The following is a 20,445-nucleotide window of genomic DNA, read 5'->3' as shown; positions in this document are numbered from 1 at the left end:
AGAAAGCTTGATGTGGTGGCTCCTTCAATCACCTCTCCAAAGCTACTCCTGTGTTTGGCCAGACATATTCAGTGGGCAGTGATATGAGACACTTATCCCTCCACAAGGGCTGAGAACACTGTGTCCACATATTACATTTCTTGTCCTTGTCCCCCAGAGCACTCAACAGTGAACTCAGTCAGGACACAAACTCAGACTCCCTGTGGGCAACTACAGTACAATACCATGAAGCTGTCATGTTGGCCCTGAGGCCACAATTTGTGAGATTATATGGAGACACATTAGATTCTATTATATATGTGAAATGGTGATTATTCAGTAATTAAAACTAAAATGACTGCCAGGAAAACTTTTCTAAAGTCTCTGGCTTTTAATGGTAGTTTGGTGAGTAATATTTCTCTCCGTATTGAGCAGAGATGCAGCCTACTTATTTTTAAAAGTATAACTCGGATATCATCTAAAATTATGATCCACATAATCAAATGGACACATGAAAGGTAGTGTTGTATACCTGTTAGAGCACAGAACTGAGAACCAGAACTCCTGGGTTCTATTAGAAACGCTGCAAGTGTCTCACATATTTACCCAGTAAGCCGCACAAAACCCTTGTGAGATAGGTAAGAAAAACAAACCACATAAGAATAAGAGGCTTGTGTGAGCATAAATCCTGATATACAAGTACATCCTGGGTGCAAACAACAAATGAATATGTGGACAATTTTCAAATGGGCTGGTTGGACATTCAGAACATGTGCATGTTGAAGGATGGGTGCTTATAAAGGAGCAGGCAGTGAGCACAGTCAGAGATGCCCATTTTCAGAACGGCGTGGGGTCAACAACTAAAGTTGTAATTCCACTATCTGGAGCACTGATCGGCTGTTATCTTCTAGAGGAACAGCCAGTAGAGGGGGACATAACCCACACTCTGCCAGTGTATTACATAGACATAGGTGGAGAAGGTCTCTACTCAGCCATCCACTGTCTGCTGGATTACCCGCTCCTGTTCAAAGTATGCAACTGCTGAGAACAGGGGGTTGTATGAGAAGGGTAACAGGGTTTGGGGTAAGAGAGAGTATTAGGCACAGTTTAGGAGGCTGTTGCAGAGAACAGCAGACGGGGCTTGAGAGATGCACTGAAGAAAAAAATAAAAATATATAGAAGAATTAAATGATGCTTAATATTGACTTGGTATAGTACAATCAAACATTTTTGCATCAATCCTGAGGAATTTAAAGCTTTTCCATTAACATTTCTTCAATGCATCCTTATGAACAAGGGCTGTCTGCCTTCAGAAACAAAGAGAATGCATTAAAAAGTAATGAATTTGTTTTGAAGGCATAAGCTTGGCTTCAGAACTCATCTTCACAGCTATGATCTTCTCTGCTAGAGAAAGATATTAAAGAGAAGTGGTGTAATAGCTGAAGTGATAGGTCAATTCCACCTATCACAAACCAATTCACTTCTATTTAATTGAACAAACCCCTTTTTTTAAAAAAGGAGAAAAATCAGGTATGCATCAGTTTACCAATACTAAACTAAAGATGCCACAACCTCCGCCCCCCCTTTCCCCCCGGCCAATATTCCCCTATTATTTACCCTAAATTTTCATCAGACACCAAGTGTTAATCTGGATGTCACTCAATTTTTGCAAATCTTCAGCTGGGTGTTTTTAAGGCAAAATTAATAAAAATAACTACCATGTGTTCTGAGAGATGAAATAACACTGCTTATCAGTGTTTTAAAAGCATATAGAGTACTAAATTCATTCAGAGCATATAGAGTACTAAATTCATTCACAGCATATAGAGTACTAAATTCATTCAGAGATCAAATACAACATTTCAGAGGAAGATTAGACCATTTGTGATATTTAAGAATTATACTGAATGTACTAGGACAGGGGTCGGCAAGTGGCCCATCAGGATAATCCGCTGGCAGGCAGCAAGACATTTTGTTTACATTGACCGTCCACAGGCACGGCCCCCGCAGCTCCCAGTGGCTGTGGTTCGCCGTTCCCAGGCAATGGGAACTGTGGGAAATGGCGGCCAGCCGATTACCCTGATGAGCCACGTGTCGAAGGCTGCCAACCCCTGCACTAGACATGTCAAACTCTAAATTAAAGAAGTGCTTAGATAAGTTTTTAAAAGGTAAGACCTTAAGTACTAGCAAGTTACATCCTAATAACATAAGGCTTTCTACATCCTCCAGGAGCTATCTGCACTTATGATCATATTAGACACCCTAAACAATGCTAAATGGCATCTCACATTATACAATGATGAGCAGAGTTTCAAAGAAACATTGCAAATGGGAAAAGATTTTGAGTTTGATAGAATTTTGTTTTCACCACACTTCAGCAGGAGCTACCTGTCGCGTGGTATCTAATACGTATAAAGAAAATTCTCTTTACACTGAATTTCATTAGATGGAAGATAGGAAACTATCCATAGCTTCTCAAAGTAACTCCAACATGCTTTTAGTATCTACTCTGACTTCCTTTAGAGGTTGCTAATTAACTTGTTTCTCTGCTGTTTCTACTGCATGCTGTCCATTCTTGGCTTTTCTGTGCATGTTTTCCTTCAACGAATGTCAAGATGGCAGATATTGCAGCATCACACATTATCATCATCATCAAGGCAAATACCAAAGGGGGACAGCCTTCTTGCAGATGGAGCACACCAAGATCGATCTCTAGCTCGGTTGTTCAGACTGTCTGTCACTGGCAATCTTATCACACTACCAAAGCTTTTGGTAACCCTGTGATCACCCACCATGTAGCAGAATTCTTTGGTAAACACTTCACAATTCGCTGGTCTTCCATCCTAATAATATGTCCCTATCAAGAAACTGCCAAAATTGAAGCAGTGCTGATGAGGGTGGTTTCTGGGTTCAGCTATGAATATCCTCACTGCTGATCTTGTCCTGCCACTTAAGTGGAGCAGCTGAGAAAGATGACAAAAATAAAAAAAACATAAATCTGCCACTCACCAGCCTTCCTCCATGTTTACACTTCATTGCCTTACAATAAAGTTGGTAAAACCATAGTTCTATACATCTGCAGCTTTGCAGTAAGCTTCATGTCCCAGTGCTTCCACAGGAGCTATCAAAGGGTTCAGAATATGTTGGTGGCTGCTTCTATACCAGCAACAATGTCCATCGTGGGCTATCTCAGAACTAAATAAAAATGCCTTAAATTGGGCATCTAGCATGTAGGAAACTGTATATCTTTGTTCTACTTCAATGTGGCTGATCCAGTCTGAAATGGAATATAAAACCTAGATTTTGATTACTCTGATACCAATTTTCAGAGTAGCAGCCGTGTTAGTCTGTATTTGCAAAAAGAAAAGGAGTACTTGTGGCACCTTAGAGACTAACAAATTTATTTGAGCATAAGCTTTCATGAGCTACAGCTCACTTGCATGTGTATATATAGGCAATCATTTGGGTATCACCCCTAGGTCGGCTGTCAATGCTCAAACTGCAGGTCTCACAACAGAAATACAGGCTTGACAGGATCCAAGACAAAAATTACAAAGACGAGCCTCTGTGAAGCTCCGCCAGATTTTGGGCCTGTGTGGAACACTAGGAACTTCTGAACAAAAGATAGCAAGAGCCTGTTCATAGTCCTGAAAATATCTAAGCATATTGAAAGTAGAATTCTCCTGGGTCACGCATCTTGAATCAGGTAACAGCCAGTTTTAATTCCTGTTAGATAAAAACTTGGACACATCCAGCTCTGCAGTGCAGGTAGGAGATAATAGAGGAGGCATATGAGAAATGGATAAGCAACTTCTTGTTGACCTTAAGTTCCTCATGGATGGCTATTTAATACTGCATCCTGGAGCTGGGTGATAAAAAAAAAATTGATGGTTGTTTTTTAAAAAATTGTTCTTTATTATTTAAATACAGGGATTTTTTTTTAAATAAACCTATTTAAAATTAACTTTGAAATAGCTTTTCAATGTCAAGGACTAAATTTATTGTAGTCTATTAAAAACATTTAATTTAAGAACATAAGAATGGCCAAACTGGGTCAGATCAAAGGTCCATCTAGCCCAGTATCCTGTCTTCTGACAGTGGCTAATGCCAGGTGCCCCACAGGGAAAGAACAGAACAGGTAATCATCAAGTGATCCATCCCATCACGCATTCCGAGCTTCGGGCAAACAGAGGCTAGGGACACCATCCCTGTCCATCCTGGCTAATAGCCATCGATGGACCTATGCTCCATGAACTAATCTAGTTCTTTTTTTAACCTTGTTATAGTCTTGGCCTTCACAACATCCTCTGGCAAGGAGTTCCACAGATTGACTGTGCGTTGTGTGAAAAAATACTTTTTTGTTTGTTTTAAATCTGCTGCCTATTAATTTCATTTGGTGACCCTTAGTTCTTGTATTATACTCCCTTATTTACTTTTTCCACACCAGTCATGATTTTTAGACCTCTATCATATGTCCCCCTTAGTCGTCTCTTTTCCAAGATGAGAAGTCGCAGTCTTATTAATCTCTCCTCATATGGCAGCCGTTCCATACCCCCAATCATTTTTGTTGCCCTTTTCTGAACCTTTTTCAATTCCCATATATCTTTTCTGAGATGGGGTGACCACATCTGCACACAGTATTCAAGAGGTGGGCGTACCATGGATTTATATAGAGGTAACATGATATTTTCTGTCCTATTATCTATCCCTTTCTTAATTATTCCCAACATTCTGTTTGCTTTTTTGACTGCCGCTGCACATTGAGTGGATGTTTTCAGAGAACTATCCACAATGACTCCAAGATCTCTTTCTCGACTGGTAACAGCTAATTTAGACCCCAACACGTATAGTTGGGATTATGTTTTCCAATGTGCATTACTTTGTATTTATCACCATTGAATTTCATCTGCCATTTTGTTGCCCAGTCACCCAGTTTTGAGAGATGCTTTTGCAGCTCTTCATAGTCTGCCTCGGACTTAAGTATTTTGAGTAGTTCTGTATCATCTGCAAATTTTGCCAGCTCACTGTTTACCCCTTTTTCCAGATTATTTATGAATATGTTGAATAGCACTAGGCCCTGTACAGACTCCTGGGGGACACCACTATTTACCCCTCTCCATTCTGAAAATTCACCATTTATTCCTACCCTTCATTTCCTATCTTTTAACCAGTTACCAATCCATAAGAGGACCTTCCCTGTTATGCCATGACAGCTTACCTTGCTTAAGAGCCTCTGGTGAGGGACCTTGTCAAACGCTTTCTGAAAATCCAAGTACACTATATCCACTGGATTCCCCCTTGTCCACATGCTTGTTGACCCCCCCATCAAAGAATTCTAGTAGATTTGTGAGGCATAATTTCCCTTTACAAAAAACATGTTGACTCTTACCCAAGAAATTATGTTCAATCATGTGTCTGACAATTTTGTTCTTTACTATAGTTTCAACCACTTTGCTCAGTACTGAAGCCAGGCTTACTAGCCTGTAATTGCTGGGATCACCTCTGGAACTCTTTTTAAAAATTGGTGTCACATTAGCTATCCTCCAGTCATTTGGTACAGAAGTTGATTTGAATGATAGGTTTCAGAGTAGCAGCCGTGTTCGTCTGTATCCGCAAAAAGAAAAGGAGTACTTGCGGCACCTTAGAGACTAAGAAATTTATTTGAGCATAAGCTTTCACGAGCTACAGCTCACTTCATCAGATGCATTCAGTGGAAAATACAGTGGGGAGATTTATATAGAGAACATGAAACAATGGGTGTTACCATACACACTGTAACAAGAGCGATCAGGTAAGGTGAGCTATTACCAGCAGGAGAGCGAGGGGGAAAAAACCTTTAGTAGTGATAACCAAGGTGGGTCATTTCCAACAGTTGACAAGAACATCTGAGGAACAGTGGGGGGGGGAGGGGAAAATAAACATGGGGAAATAGTTTTACTTTGTGTAATGACACATCCACTCCCAGTCTTTACTGAAGCCTAAGTTAATTGTATCCAGTTTGCAAATTAATTCCAATTCAGCAGTCTCTCGTTGGAGTCTGTTTTTGAAGTTTTTTTGTTGAAGAATTGCCACTTTGAGGTCTGTAATCGAGAGACCAAAGAGATTGACATGTTCTCCGACTGGTTTTTGAATGTTATAATTCTTGACGTCTGATTTGTGCCCATTTATTCTTTTACGTAGAGACTGTCCAGTTTGGCCAATGTACATGGCAGAGGGCCATTGCTGGCACTTGATGGCATATATCACATTGGTAGATGTGCAGGTGAACGAGCCTCTGATAGCGTGGCTGATGTGATTAGGCCCTATGATGGTGTCCCCTGAATTGATATGTGGACACAGTTGGCAACGGGCTTTGTTTCAAGGATAGATTCATAGAAACTAAGGTCAGAAGGGACCACTATGATCATCTAGTCTGACCTCCTGCACAACGCAGGCCACAGAATCTCACCCACCCACTCCTGCGAAAAACCTCTGACCTATGTCTGAGCTACTGAAGTCCTCAAATTGTGGTTTAAAGACTTCAAGGAGCAGAGAATCCTCCAGCAAGTGACCCATGCCCCATGCTACAGAGGAAGGCGAAAAACCTCCAGGGCCTCTTCCAATCTGCCCTGGAGGAAAATTCCTTCCCGACCCCAAATATGGCGATCAGCTAAACCCTGAGCGTATGGGCAAGATTCACCAGCCAGGTTCCTGGGTTAGTGTTTTTGTTGTGTGGTTGCTGGTGAGTATTTGCTTCAGGTTGGGGGGCTGTCTGTAAGCAAGGACTGGCCTGTCTCCCAAGATCTGTGAGAGTGATGGGTCATCTTTCAGGATAGGTTTGTAGATCCTTGATGATGCGTTGGCTTTTAGTTCGGGGCTGAAGGTGATGGCTAGTGGCATTCTGTTATTTTCTTTGTTGGGCCTGTCCTGTAGTAGGTAACTTCTGGGTATTCTTCTGGCTCTGTCAATCTGTTTCTTCACTTCCGCAGGTGCGTATTGTAGTTGTAAGAATGCTTGATAGAGATCTTGTAGGTGTTTGTCTCTGTCTGAGGGGTTGGAGCAAATGCGGTTGTATCATAGAGCTTGGCTGTAGACAATGGATCGTGTCGTGTGGTCTGGATGACAGCTGGAGGCATGTAGGTAGGCATAGCGGTTAGCAGGTTTCCGGTATAGAGTGGTGTTTATGTGACCATCGCTTATTAGCACCATAGTGTCCAGGAAATGGATCTCTTGTGTGGACTGGTCCAGGCTGAGGTTGATGGTGGGATGGAAATTGTTGAAATCATGGTAGAATTCCTCAAGAGCTTCTTTTCCATGTGTCCAGATGATGAAGATGTCATCAATGTAGCGCAAGTAGAGTAGGGACATTAGGGGACGAGAGCTGAGGAAGCATTGTTCTAAGCCAGCCATAAAAATGTTGTCATACTGTGGGACCATACGGGTACCCATAGCAGTGCCGCTGATTTGAAGGTATACATTGTCCCCAAATGTGAAATAGTTATGGGTGAGGACAAAGTCACAAAGTTCAGCCACCAGGTTTGCTGTGACATTATCGGGGATACTGTTCCTGACAGCTTGTAGTCCATCTTTGTGTGGAATGTTGGTGTAGAGGGCTTCTACAACCATAATGGCTAGGATGGTGTTTTCAGGAAGATCACCAATGGATTGTAGTTTCCTCAGGAAGTCAGTGGTGTCTCGAAGATAGCTGGGAGTGCTGGTAGCGTAGGGCCTGAGGAGGGAGTCTACATAGCCAGACAATCCTGCTGTCAGGGTGCCAATGCCTGAGATGATGGGGCATCCAGGATTTCCAGGTTTATGGATTTTGGGTAGCAGACAGAATACCCCTGGTCGGGGTTCTAGGGGTGTGTCTGTGCGGATTTGTTCTTGAGCAGATGGTGTAGTTTCTTTTGGTAACCCTCAGTGAGATCAGAGGGCAATGGCTTGTAGAAAGTGGTGTTGGAGAGCTGCCTAGCAGCCTCTTGTTCATATTCCAACCTATTCATGATGACGACAGCACCTCCTTTGTCAGCCTTTTTGATTACGATGTCAGAGTTGTTTCTGAGGCTGTGGTGGCATTGTGGTCTGCACAGCTGAGGTTATGGGGCAAGTGATGCTGCTTTTCCACAATTTCAGCCCGTGCACGTTGGTGGAAGCACTCTATGTTGAAGTCCAGTCTGTTGTTTCGATCTTCAGGAGGAGTCCACCCAGAATCCTTCTTTTTGTAGTCTTGGTAGGAAGGTCTCTGTGGGTTTGTATGTTGTTCAGAGGTGTGCTGGAAATATTCCTTGAGTCGGAGACGTCGAAAATAGGATTCTAGGGCACCACAGAACTGTATCATGTTTGTGGTGGTGGAGGGGCAGAAGAAGATGCCCCGAGATAGGACAGATTCTTCTGCTGGGCTAAGAGTATAGTTAGATAGATTAACAATATTGCTGGGTGGATAAAGGGAACCACTGTTGTGGCTCCTTGTGGCATGTAGTAGTATAGTTAGTAGTTCTGCAATTTCACATTTGAATACCATCTGGTCCTGGTGACTTATTACTGTTTAGTTTATCAATTTGTTCCAAAACCTCCTCTAATGTCACCCCAATCTGGGACAGTTCCTCAGATTTGTCAACTAAAAAGAATGGCTCAGATTTGGGAATCTCCTTCACATTCTTAGCTGTGAAGACCAATGCAAAGAATTCATTTAGTTTCTCCGCAATGGCCTTATCATCCTTGAGTGCTCCTTTAGCATCTCGATCGTCAAGTGGCCCCACTGGTTGTGTAGCAGGCTTCCTGCTTTTGATGTACTTAAAACATATTTTGCTATTTCTTTTTGAGTCTTTGGCTAGCTGTTCTTCAAATTCTTCTTTGGCCTTCCTAATTATATTTTTACACTTCATTTGCCAGACTTTATGCTCCTTTCTATTTTCCTCAATAGGATTTAACTTCCACTTTTTAAAGGATACCTTTTTGCCTCTCACTGCTTCCTTTACTTTGCTGTTTAGCCATGGTGGCACTTTTTTGGTTCTCTTACTATGTTTTTTAATTTGGCGTATACATTTAAGTTGAACCTCTATTATGGTGTCTTTAAAAAGTTTTCATGCAGCTTGCAGGGACTGTACCTTTTAATTTCTGTTTAACTAACTTCCTCATTTTTGTGTAGTTCCCCTTTCTGAAATTAAATGCTACAGTGTTGGGCTGCTGCGGTGTTTTCCCCAGCACAGGGATGTTAAATTTAGTTATATTATGGTCACTATTACCAAGCAGTCCAGCTATATTCACCTCTTGGACTAGATCCTATGCTCCACTTAGGACCAAATCAAGAATTGCCGATCCTCTTGTGGGTTCCAGGACTAGCTGCTCCAAGAAGTAGTCATTTAAGGTGTCAGGAAACTTTATCTCTGCATCCCGTCCTGAGGTAACAGGTACCCAGTCAATATGAAGATAGTAATAATGGGGGATTTTAACTGAGTTTTTTATTTTAATAGCCTCTCTAATCTCCCTGAGCATTTCACAGTCACTATCACCATCCTGGTCAGGTGGTCGGTAATATATCCCTACTGCTATATTCTTATTATTAGAGCATGGACTTACTATCCATAGAGATTCTATGGTACAATTTAAACACAAAAAATAAGTATTGGCTAATTCACATCCCTGAGCAACATAACTTACGTCAACTTAAGTTGTATAGCCTAATCTTCGTATTACTTAAAAAATAACCTTACCACAATAAACCACTACAGCGCACACACAATTCTCCCACAAGAGAGAGGATATGAGAGAGAGAGAGAGAGAACCACACATGACAGATGTTAGTCACATTGTTTAAGGCACTATTGGAAGGCATTCAGACACTACCGTGATGAGGGAAATATCAGAACCTGAATTGCAAAGAAGAAAATGTGCCCAATTTCCATGTGCACCTAGATGATGTGGAGTTGCCAGACACTTTACTGCCCAAGAGGCTGGGGCGGCAGGGGAGGGAGGGTGTTTTGTTTTTTCTTTACATATTCTGCAGTGATCTTTAACTGGATTTGAGTCACAAAGAATAATTCCCAGATAATACTTGTGTTGTTTTTGCTCACTCTGTCCCAACCAGAGCAAAATATGGATCTTTGAACCCAAACTGGCTGTTTTTGAATTCAGAGATACCAGTCACAGGACAACCTGGCAAATGAGACCTCAGTCTCAGTTTGGGACCTCTGGGCATTACTGCAATACAAATAATGAATAATGATATAATTGTGTTATGTTCTATTGTGTTAGGGCGCTCTTCAAACACACAGTAAGAAAAGTGTACAAATCTAAATAAACAAGACAGATGAATGGTAGGAATGGAAACAGAAGTACCAAAATAAAAAGTGAAGCAACATCTTCAAAGTCACAAAGCAACTTTGTGGTAGCGGCAGATGTAGAACCCAGGTCTTGAGTCCCAGTCCAGTGACCTAACCACAAGACACCACTGCCTCTACATTTCATCAGGGCCTCACCTGACAATCAGTTACCCATATAGTCTCAAAGTATTTCGGAGTGCATTCACTATCACTGGGTTCACCTCAAAAGAGAACACGGTATTTAGCCAATGAATGTGACTGTGGGTATCTGAATATGTATGTGTTACTGTGCTGCTATATAGTTTTCTTTTTGAAAGCAAGGCAACCCCAAAATCCTATTGAGACTGTTAGCTTGTTTGATGCCATTCTGGTGTTCACTGTGAGCTGAAAATACATTGAGGGTTATGCATTGTTTTCAAGTTTATGTTTTGTTCAACTAAAACAATCAACCACAAGCCTAACTGTGCTTGCAACAGCACTGTAATATTTTCAATAGGTGGTGCTGGTGAGCCAAGAAATTGCTTTTGCCCAGATACACAAAGGTACTTAGGCATCTAAACCCCAGATTTAGCACCTAAATCCCAGGTTTGGCTCCACTGCAATCCACAGAATTCTCACCGAACCCTGTAGGTGCCTAAACTCACCCAGCACCTATATTTTCAGGGTAAAAATTCCCTCTGCCTGTTTTTCTGCCTCTTGGCATGTGCACTGCTCCCTCCTTCTAGGCGTCCGGAACCTATTTCCCACCTAAGCCCCCCAAAAATTCTCAAACCAGGGGAAGATAGGCGTTTAGCCACCTAATGCATGTGCATTGCTGTAGGCATGCTCAGAGGCACCTACCAGAGTGGTAACTTTTAGCCCACTGGTTACCACTTGCCTGGGATGTGAGAGATCCAGGTTCAATTCCCACCTCAACCTGAGAGGAAGAAAGGATTTGAACAAGGGTCTCACACCTCAAGAAGGCACTCTAACCACTGAACTATGGGATATTCTGATGTGGGGCTCCCTCAGTTTGTCCTATTGAAGTAGTTCTACTGTGGACGAATAATGAAAAAGCAACCGGAGCAGGAGGACTGAATGCTGGGTCTCCCACTTCCCAGATGGGGCCCTAACTACTGCACTACAGAGTGAATGTGTGCGTGTGTGTGTGTCTCTCTCCTCCTCACCAGTGAACGTTACACTGTGGATAAATACATAAACAGTCATTGAGCCAGAGAGAGAGAGAGAGAGAGAGAGAAGCAGAACTAGAAATCTATAATGGAGGGTGAAGGTAGGGATGAGTTGAGACCTTGTTTGCAAAATTTTTGAACTGCTTCAGTCCTTTTTAATTCCCTTATATAATCTACTATTGACATCTTAAATCAAACACAAACCAAAGGTTTGCCTGCCATCCTTTTTACAGAGAATGTTTTAACTATTTATTTTAGATTTTTTTTTACTTGAACCTTTTTTTTAAATCAAAATTTGTTGAAATGTGGTGTCATTTTAAATAATGGCATGACCACCCATGTTACAAATGGTACGTGTTTACATCTTGTTTTAATACTAGTTCAGTAATCATTAAGAAAAGTACTAGAGACAAATTTTCTGAAGTGGTCCTAAAATCAAGCCTGCAATTTAGTATGCATATTTTCACACCTAAGTTTTTGCATAAGCAGAGTACACTTTTCAGTTATGCAATTTGTTTTAGTGCACTTTCCCACACATGCCTCTCATGGAAAAGTACAGCTGTTGTCTTCAGATTTAATAAAATACATCTCTATTTTGTAACATTATTAAACCTTTTATTTATGTATGCATCAATAAAAATGCTATTAAATCTTGCTGAATTTGGGTTTCTTTGAACAAAGATCCTAGAAAAGGATCCACACATGGACTTTATGCCTGCCTCAATTCACACTGAAATTAATAGGTCTATGGGGAAGGTCCTCCTGTCTGGATCCCTTTGTATTACACAGGTCTTGATTTAATCCTTTGAGCCCAGATAGCTAAATTCTCTCTCTCTTTTTTCCCCCAAAAGCTCCTGACTTGAAACAGAGAAGCTCCTTTTTGCTTTACTTTTATTTTGAGAATTTTGTAGGTGGGATAAAACTTGGATTAAATTTGCTGTTTACTTAGTCTTTTGGGATTTTTTCCCTTTGTTCCTGAAAACTGTAAAGTATTTCTCAATAGTTAATATGCTCCATTCTCTAATTACTCAATCACATTTGTATAGGTAAAATGCATAAGTGCTTACAAACTTTTTAAGTATTTCTTTTTTAAATTAATTGTTTTCATTTTACCTCTTAAACTTGCATTTTTATTCCTTTGCTGACCTGCAGATGATGAAGGGACTGGACTGTCAACAAGAACTGGTCTTAGAAGAGAAGCCCTCATCTGTACTCAGCAGTGGAGCAAGTAGGCAGCTGGCCACTAGGATCCCCATCTATCAAAGTCACACTGTGCTCAGAGGATTTGGAGACTGCAAGTTGCTCTGAGCACCCCTGCTGTCCCTTAAAGTCCACCCTGCTGTCAGCACATAAATCTTTCCTGGAAGGCTGCAAAGCTAAGTGAATGTATATTTATCTCCAGACTCACCCAATATTTCCCATATGCTGCTAATTATAATAAAAGTGCAAGGCAGAGCAAAAGTATTCCAGAAAAATCTTTCTCGATTTGGAATTTCAATGTTTATTTACTAAGTTAAAATAGGGATCTAGCGTCTCTTACCACATTTTACATATGCATACGCTCTTCTCGCAAATAGTGGTGTATGAAGGAAAGTTCTGGAAACACAGCCAACTCGACAGGCAATCTGGAGAGAAGATAGTACAAGAACTGTAATAATACGATCTAAAAAGCAGCTTTACAGTACATCCAGCATTGTTACACCAAACAAACCTGTCATTATGAACTTAATGATATTCTTGAGCCATCCACATTAGCACCATTGGTCTTTTATTTATTTCAAATTACTGTTCTTATTTACCTCAGCAGGGCTCTATAAGATTACTCCCCAGACTGCTCAGACTCCTATGGGGATGATTTATGTCATCATTCCAGTGTAACGTTTCCCATAATTGTACTGAGTTTAAAAAACATTAGAACCCAAGGGGCTAGACAAGGAGTTATAACATTAGCAGCATGCTCGTATAAATCAATTTACTCCCTTGGAGGAAAAAAAATGAAGGAATTTAATGAGATTGCACATGAACCGCAAAGCCAATGTGCAGTTACCATTAAGTGTGTTTAATCCAAAAGTACAGATGTATCGCACAGATAAATTCAAAAAACAAAAAAATGCAGGCATCCATTTCTATACAATATTATCTGAACAAAGAGCAAGTGAACTTAGAGCCTATGGTGCCAGAGGATTTTAATGGTCTAATTTTCAGTTTGTTCATCAATTTTATGACTATTTTTACTGCTTGTTACTCACCATTGTTTCCTATTTACAAAGTCATTTATTATTATTCCTTAAAATATAATTCAATTGCTGTCAATGCCAGTGGTAAAAAAAAAATTATGACTAGCATGGCAAGATTGTTTCCAATTACCTTAGATACAATTTATCCTGCCAATTAAAAATTTCTAGATTGGAAAGACTTTAGGGTGTGCATGAAATCTCAGACATTAATCTGAACATTGTACTTTACCCCATATATTCACATGGAGCAGAATTTAATCAACCATTTCACAGAAAAAGTTTCTGCTTTTTCCATGCGATTTTAAACTCAGTCTATTTTAAAAATATTACGAATTAATAAACTTTGACAAACGGTGGATTCCTGTGCAATTATAACATGCCTTAGAGTATATAAAGCACGAGGTCAAAGACCAAGGGTCAGATCCCAATAAATGCTAAGTGTCTCCTGCAAGGGGCTGAGAGGCTGCAATTTCCATCAAAGTTATCAGGAGCTGAGGATTGAGCCCCCTTTGACTAATTATCCCAGAAACACATTAGTCACCCGGTCCAGAATGTCCTATTGCCATTAGGAAATGGAATTCAGACATCAAAATTAGGAAAGCAGTTACTTGTCTTTATAAAGCTCAATCCTGTGAGGTGGTGACCGTCCTCAATGCCTACATATTCCAGCATAACACCTCACAGGAGTGTTCAGACCCCATAGGATCAAGTCCTTAACTTAAAGGGCATTAGATGTAGGTATGACATCAATGATTCATAATTATAAAGGGTCCCAACATTTGAAGCAGTCAAGGTCCATCCCTCATTTTCAAATATAGTGACCACTCAGGATTAAACTAATGAGTGGAGGTTGTGGGGGTAGGAAATGGGAAATTTCAGCTTCTTCCTCCCTCCCATTACCTAAAACACCCTATAATTTTATTTGAAGATGTCTTACAGGTCAATTTCTAATATGCTTAATGCAATGTGCAAGCATAAGATAACCTAATATATTCAGAAAATGGATTATTTGTAGCTCTGTCTGATTTGAGTCTCCAAATGCAGTGGTGTTTACTATACTGGATGATCTCATTTTGATGTACAGTAGCTGTGATTCTAAGATGCAGCTGTCATTCACTTTAGAATAAATATAGCATAATAAAACCACAAGGTAGACACAGGACAGTATATCTTAAAGCACACTCCTTTGATTTAATCATTGGTTGAATTTTTACATAAAAACACTCATTATGTAATGTACATACTATAAATACTACTGCAGTTTTACCTTAGGGATAGATGCAACGTCTATTGCTTTATTAAGCTCTTGCACTGCTTCCTGATGGTGATTCTGTCTTTGGAAAGCTACAGCTAAATGATAATAGGTTTCAAATAGCTGAAATACACAATGAGAATCTCAAATTATTATTGAAGTTTTAGTATTGCTGAGGTTCTGAACATGTTTAGGACCGGTTTTTAATTTGTTTCAAACCAATGAAACTGCTTTTTTACCATTTCTCTTGGGCAATCGTTATTTTACATATTTGTATTCTAAAATAATTTCAAATTTATTCCCTCCGCTACTCCCTAGGTACTATTTACTTTGGGCTAGATTCTTAGCTTAACTCCATTGAAATAAATGCCAGTTTACACCAGCTGAAGGTCTTGCCCTTCAACAATTATCTGGAACGTTAAAATACATTGTCCAGAAGAGAACTGTAATATCATTAATATTTCACATTACAAAATCAGTAGTCCCTCTAATAAGCTACAATAGAGATATTTGTAGATCATCTAAATTAATTTAAAATACTGCAAACAACACAAAACTAAGCAGGCCCCATATTAATAAAATGGCACAGTTGTAAATCTGCAGAGGTAAGAACAGGTGCAAATTGCCTCTGTCCTAAAATTCTGCCAGATGCAGCTGTCTCTAAAGCCTGGCTGAGCAAATGATTTAATCCTCAACTGAACAGCATAACCAACACGCATTAATTTATTTCTAAAGACAAGTATTTGTAGTTGCAATGAAGAAACATATGGCAGCTGCACACTGGAGCCAATGTTACAGACAAATAAGGCTACATCATGGTAAAACTCTGGCCCCAGTGAAGAACGATTGCCAGGTGTCCAGTTTTCGACCGGAAAGCCCAGTCGAAAAGGGACACTGGTAGCTCTGGTCAGCACCACCGACCGGGCCATTAAAAGTCTGGTCGGCGGTGCTGCAGATCTAAAGCAGGCTAGTCCCTACCTGTCCTGGCACTGCGCAGCACCCCAGAAGCAGCCAGAAGGTCCAGTTCCTAGGCAGGGGGCCACGGGGCTCCACATGCTGCCCCTGCCCCGAGCAGCAGCTCCGCACTCCCACTGGCCCCTCCCACACCCTGAACCCCTCATTTCTGGCCCCATCCCAGAGCCTGCACCCTGAGTTAGAGCCCTCACCCCCTCCCGCACCCCAACCCCCTGCCCCAGCCCAGTGAAAGTGAGTGAGGGTAGGGGAGAGCGAGCCACCAAGGGAGGGGGAATGTAGTGAGCAGGAGACGGGGCCTAGGGGAAGGGACAGGGAAGGGGGTGGGGCCTTGGAGAAGGGGTGGGGCTAGGATGTTCGGTTTTGTGCGATTAGAAAGTTGGCAACCCTACAGTGAAGTCATTAGGAGTTTTGCCATTTACTTCAGTGGGGTCAGAATTTAATCCTATGCCTAGGAAGACCTGCACAGGGAGTGGGGGAGGAGGTGCAGCACCTGAGCAGTGGTGGCCAGGGGATACTTGAGGGAACATTACTGCACCTTTTGAAGGCTGTAACCAGTTCTCCCCCAAATACTCTATCTGGTGCACAAAGGGCCCATCCCATCAAACATGTCAACATGGCAGAGATGACAACACTGCCAGTAGCACTGCTCTCCACCACTACCTTGTGCTCTCCAGCACAACCATGCATCATTAAGCTAACAGCTCTGGTTCTGTCTTTCATCTGACCAGACAGTGTGCTCTCTCAGCTTCCCTGGCATCCAGTCAGATAAATGTGGATCAAACATATAATTCAGTTATATGTTCTTAAAATATAATACATTCACATGTTGGTGTTATCCAAATGAAGGCTCCAATCCTGCAACCAGATCCAGGTGAACCCTTGCACACATATAGTGCCCTAGTGATATCAAGGGTCCATCCACAAAGATCTGATTGCTGAACTGCAGCCTGACATTGTATCATTTTGTAAAACAACATTTGTCCAGTACTGTCAATCCTGAGTGTTCAAAAGTCATGAGCAATGTCTCCAAAAATCATGTGATTGAATTAAAAGTCATGAGGTTTCTTTTTAATGGTTCTTTTTATTTGCCTTCTGCTTATTGAGCCTTTAGGGTTCCCATTTTCTCTGCAAACGCAACGGTTAGAAACTTTTTTTTAAAAATGAAAGCTGAGATTTTCACATAATCACATCACTTCAGAAGCTGGGATTTTAAGATAGACCATCTATTAGAACACTTGTAATAAAACGGCAAGAGCTGACAATCCTGCTTGTCACTTGAGAAATGGTTTTAAAATTACCAGTTGTGAATAGTAAGGACCAGGCTCAAAGTCTTTGGGAAGTTCCTCTTTGCTCAAAGTTTTCAAGAGTGCTGTGTAATGTGCAACAACCTGAAAGCAAAGAACATAAATGGCAAAATGACCGAAAGCCAGCATCAGACTCTGGGAGTTTTTGAGAGTCAGAAATGAGAAGCACTGCAGAGTGCAAAGCTCAGCTCCTCTGGACACCAGGCTCCACCTCATAGGCCTAGGAGAGCACTACCTCAGAGCACAAAGAGCCACAAAATGAGTGCCACAGCAAGTTATCATGGTACTGGGTTACCTGCTGTGGCTGGGATGAAGAACACGATTGCTAGTTAAGGGAGTCGGCATAGCTAATATGAATAAGACACCCCTCCCCACGGGGGTCTCCCATCCCTGTCCCGACCCAGCCGGGCGCTGCTTAGCCTTGGGGTGGGGGGTTCCCCCAAACCGCCCGGCCCGTGCCCAGCGCCCTCTGGCGGAGGCGGGCGGAGTCACCTCGCTCCAGCGCATGGCCCGCTCGCTGGCTATCGCGGAGATCAGCTGCTCCTCGGCCCGCGCCCGCACCCTGGTTAGGACCGTCGCCGCCGAGGAAGAGGGGAAGGAAACGGAGGGGCTCGAGGCGGCGACTTGCGGGAGCGAGCAGGGCCTGGCCGAGGCCATGGAAGGCGGCCGGACGTGGGCCATGCAGAGTCCCGTGCGGCGCCAGGCGGCCCGCCGCGCTGGGCACAACGGGCCGCGTTTCCATGGCACCGGGAGGGCGGGACCGCAGGGCTGTGGGAGAGCTGCGCTGAGGCCTCCCTGCGGCCGCCCCTTCCTCCCCCCCGGCCAGCGCGCGCCGCCTCCGCTGACCTGCCCCCCCCCCCCCCGCAGCAGGGAGCGTTTCACCCCGAGTCTGCCTCGCAGCCTGCGCTCCTCGCCCTGCCTGGGCCGCCCGCGCCGCTCCCCGCTGAAAGCCGCTAGGCAGGGCAAAGGGCCGGGGCAGCCGGTCCCGTCCCCCGGCGGGGGGCGGGCGGGTCTGTTACTGCCGGGGGGATGCCGCGAGTTTCCTTCCTTCGGGCCGGGGTGGGAGGGGGAGCCAGTCACGTGCCGGAAAGGCCTTTCCCCACGGGCAGGGCTGCTGCGGCTGCGGTTCCTAACGCCGGGCAGCGAGGGTGGATTCACTTGATCGCCTCGGGAAGGCGGCTCCGTAGGCCGACCGCCGCAATCGCGGCTGGCTTGAGCCCTGCGCTCCCCCCTCACTTCCCGCTGAGCTTTGTGGTCTGCCTTGTCCACAGCGTGGCGGGAATATCCAAATGTTGTTGTTAACCTCCTTCTTCTCTTCCTTCCCCCACCCCCCCCCCAAATATTCACTCAAACCATCCTTCCCGGGAGTGCAGGACTGGGTCCCAGGCTCTTCTAAACCATCGTAAGCAGGATACATTCCTATGCAACAATGAATGCCCCACGTCATCCAAACTCCTTCTTTCTAAATCTTTGCAAAACAAAATTATTGGAATACATGTGATATTGACTGACTCTCCTTGCTGTTATTTATCAGGCGGGCTTTGGCAGACCATTTCCTAAATTTCCATAACTGTCTCATCCCACAAACCCAAACACCCTTGCCCGCCCGCTACCCAGAGGCCACGCCCTGGGCCCCACCCCTGCTCCCAGACCATGCCCCCTCATTCAATCCCCCGACCACCACCCATCACTCACTCACCCTCACTCACTTTCACCAGGCTGGGGCAAGAGTCTGGGCTCTGGGAGGAAGTTTGGTTGTAGGCTTGAGCAGGGGGTTGCGGTATGGGGGGTTCAGGGTGCAGGCTCTGGGCTGGGGCAGGGGTGCAGGAGGGGGATGAAGCGTGTGGGCCCTGGGAGGGAGTTGGGGTGCGGGCTCTGGGCTGGGGCAGAGGGTTGGAGTGCAGGAAGGGGTGAGAGGTGCAGGTTCCGGCCAGGCAGCACTTACCTTGGACAGCTCCCGAAAGCGACTGGCACATGCCTCTGGCAGCAGCTCCTAGGCGGGGAGCCACAGGGGTCTCTGTGCATTGCTCCTGCCCAGAGGCACTGCCCCCATAGCTCCCACTGGCTGCAGTTCCTAGCCAACGGGAGCTGCGGAGTCAGGACTGCCCCCCCTCCAGGGGCCGCGGAGACATGCGGGCCGCTTCTGGGAGCGGTGCAAGACCAGAGCAGGCAGGGAGCCTGCCTTAACCCTGCTGCAACACCAGACTTTTAGCATTTTGACATTTCCCAGATTGGCTGTAGCAGGAGATAGGGCCCAATTCAGGGAGACTCCCGGCAAAACCGGGAGAGTTGGCAACCTTATTACTACCATGTTCCAGTGAAAAAATGGAGAATTAAGCTGTTATTCTGAAGGTTTATCTCTGTTCCATCATTAGTTCTCAGCCTAATAAATAACCAGCATGAAGAAAATGAGTTGGTATGCAGAGTTTTCTTAGAAGAATTTAATCTATCATTGTTCATTATTACATAAAAATTGTGTTTTTAATTTATGCTGTTGAAATATTACAGGGATATTCTTTGTCTAGTTTGTTTTGTTATATGAGCAATAGGTGTAAGTGCCCCATTTGTTGGCTGCCTCTATCTCCACATTGTTAGTAGCTTGAAGCAAAAGTGGTAATATCTGGAATAATTATTCTTTTACATATCTTTTTTCTTTTAATATCACAGTATTAATAATATGATCCAGAACACATTCAGGACATTTTATTAACAAGCATGATGATGACTCATTCACTCCATTCTGAGCATAACTTTTCTAAACATTTACAAGTTACCCACCCCAGCTGCAAAATTGAAAAATACTTAATTGTGGGGCGAAAAGTCAGTAGGTTGTGACAAAGCATTTGAAGTACTCCACCATTTTTTTTCAGTACCTAGAGCCTTGAGAGCTGCTCATGTGACACTTTAAAAGGCAAAGTTATCATTTAGGACTTAGGCCTGGTCTACAGTATGCGGTTATTTCGGAATTGGCTGTGTTAATTCAAAATAAAACTGATTCCATCCACACAACCAAACTGTTTTTTTCAATTTAAAGGGCTCTTTAATCCGATTTCAGTACACCACCTCAGCAAGGAGTAGCGCTAAAATCGAGATCGCAGTTCCAGGTTACAGGTACTGTGGACGCAATTCGACGTTATTGGCCTCTGGGAGCTATCCCAGCATGCTCCCTTGTGACCGCTCTGAACAACACTCTCAACTCTGATGCACTAGCCAGGTAGGCAGTAAAAG

The 20,445-nt window shown here is 43.2% G+C and overlaps 1 protein-coding gene across 3 annotated transcripts in view; it reads right to left on the bottom strand.

Moving 5' to 3' along the window:
- Positions 1-18,055, bottom strand: part of LOC141980730 (uncharacterized) — a 122,198-nt gene extending 104,143 nt beyond the window's left edge. For all 3 annotated transcript variants that reach the window (XM_074942261.1, XM_074942260.1, XM_074942259.1), the window contains exons 1-4: positions 17,710-18,055; positions 17,212-17,301; positions 14,954-15,061; positions 12,990-13,074 (exon numbers count right to left, since the gene is read on the bottom strand). In XM_074942261.1, coding sequence (XP_074798362.1) covers positions 12,990-13,074; positions 14,954-15,061; positions 17,212-17,301; positions 17,710-17,898 — 472 coding nt within the window. In that variant the 5' untranslated portion in view covers positions 17,899-18,055. The remainder of the gene's footprint in view (positions 1-12,989; positions 13,075-14,953; positions 15,062-17,211; positions 17,302-17,709) is intronic.
- Positions 18,056-20,445: the final 2,390 nt, after the last annotated feature.

Source organism: Natator depressus, chromosome 1 (genome assembly GCF_965152275.1).
Source record: "Natator depressus isolate rNatDep1 chromosome 1, rNatDep2.hap1, whole genome shotgun sequence".
Taxonomy (NCBI): domain Eukaryota; kingdom Metazoa; phylum Chordata; order Testudines; family Cheloniidae; genus Natator; species Natator depressus.
This window is presented reverse-complemented; position numbering and strand designations above follow the sequence as displayed.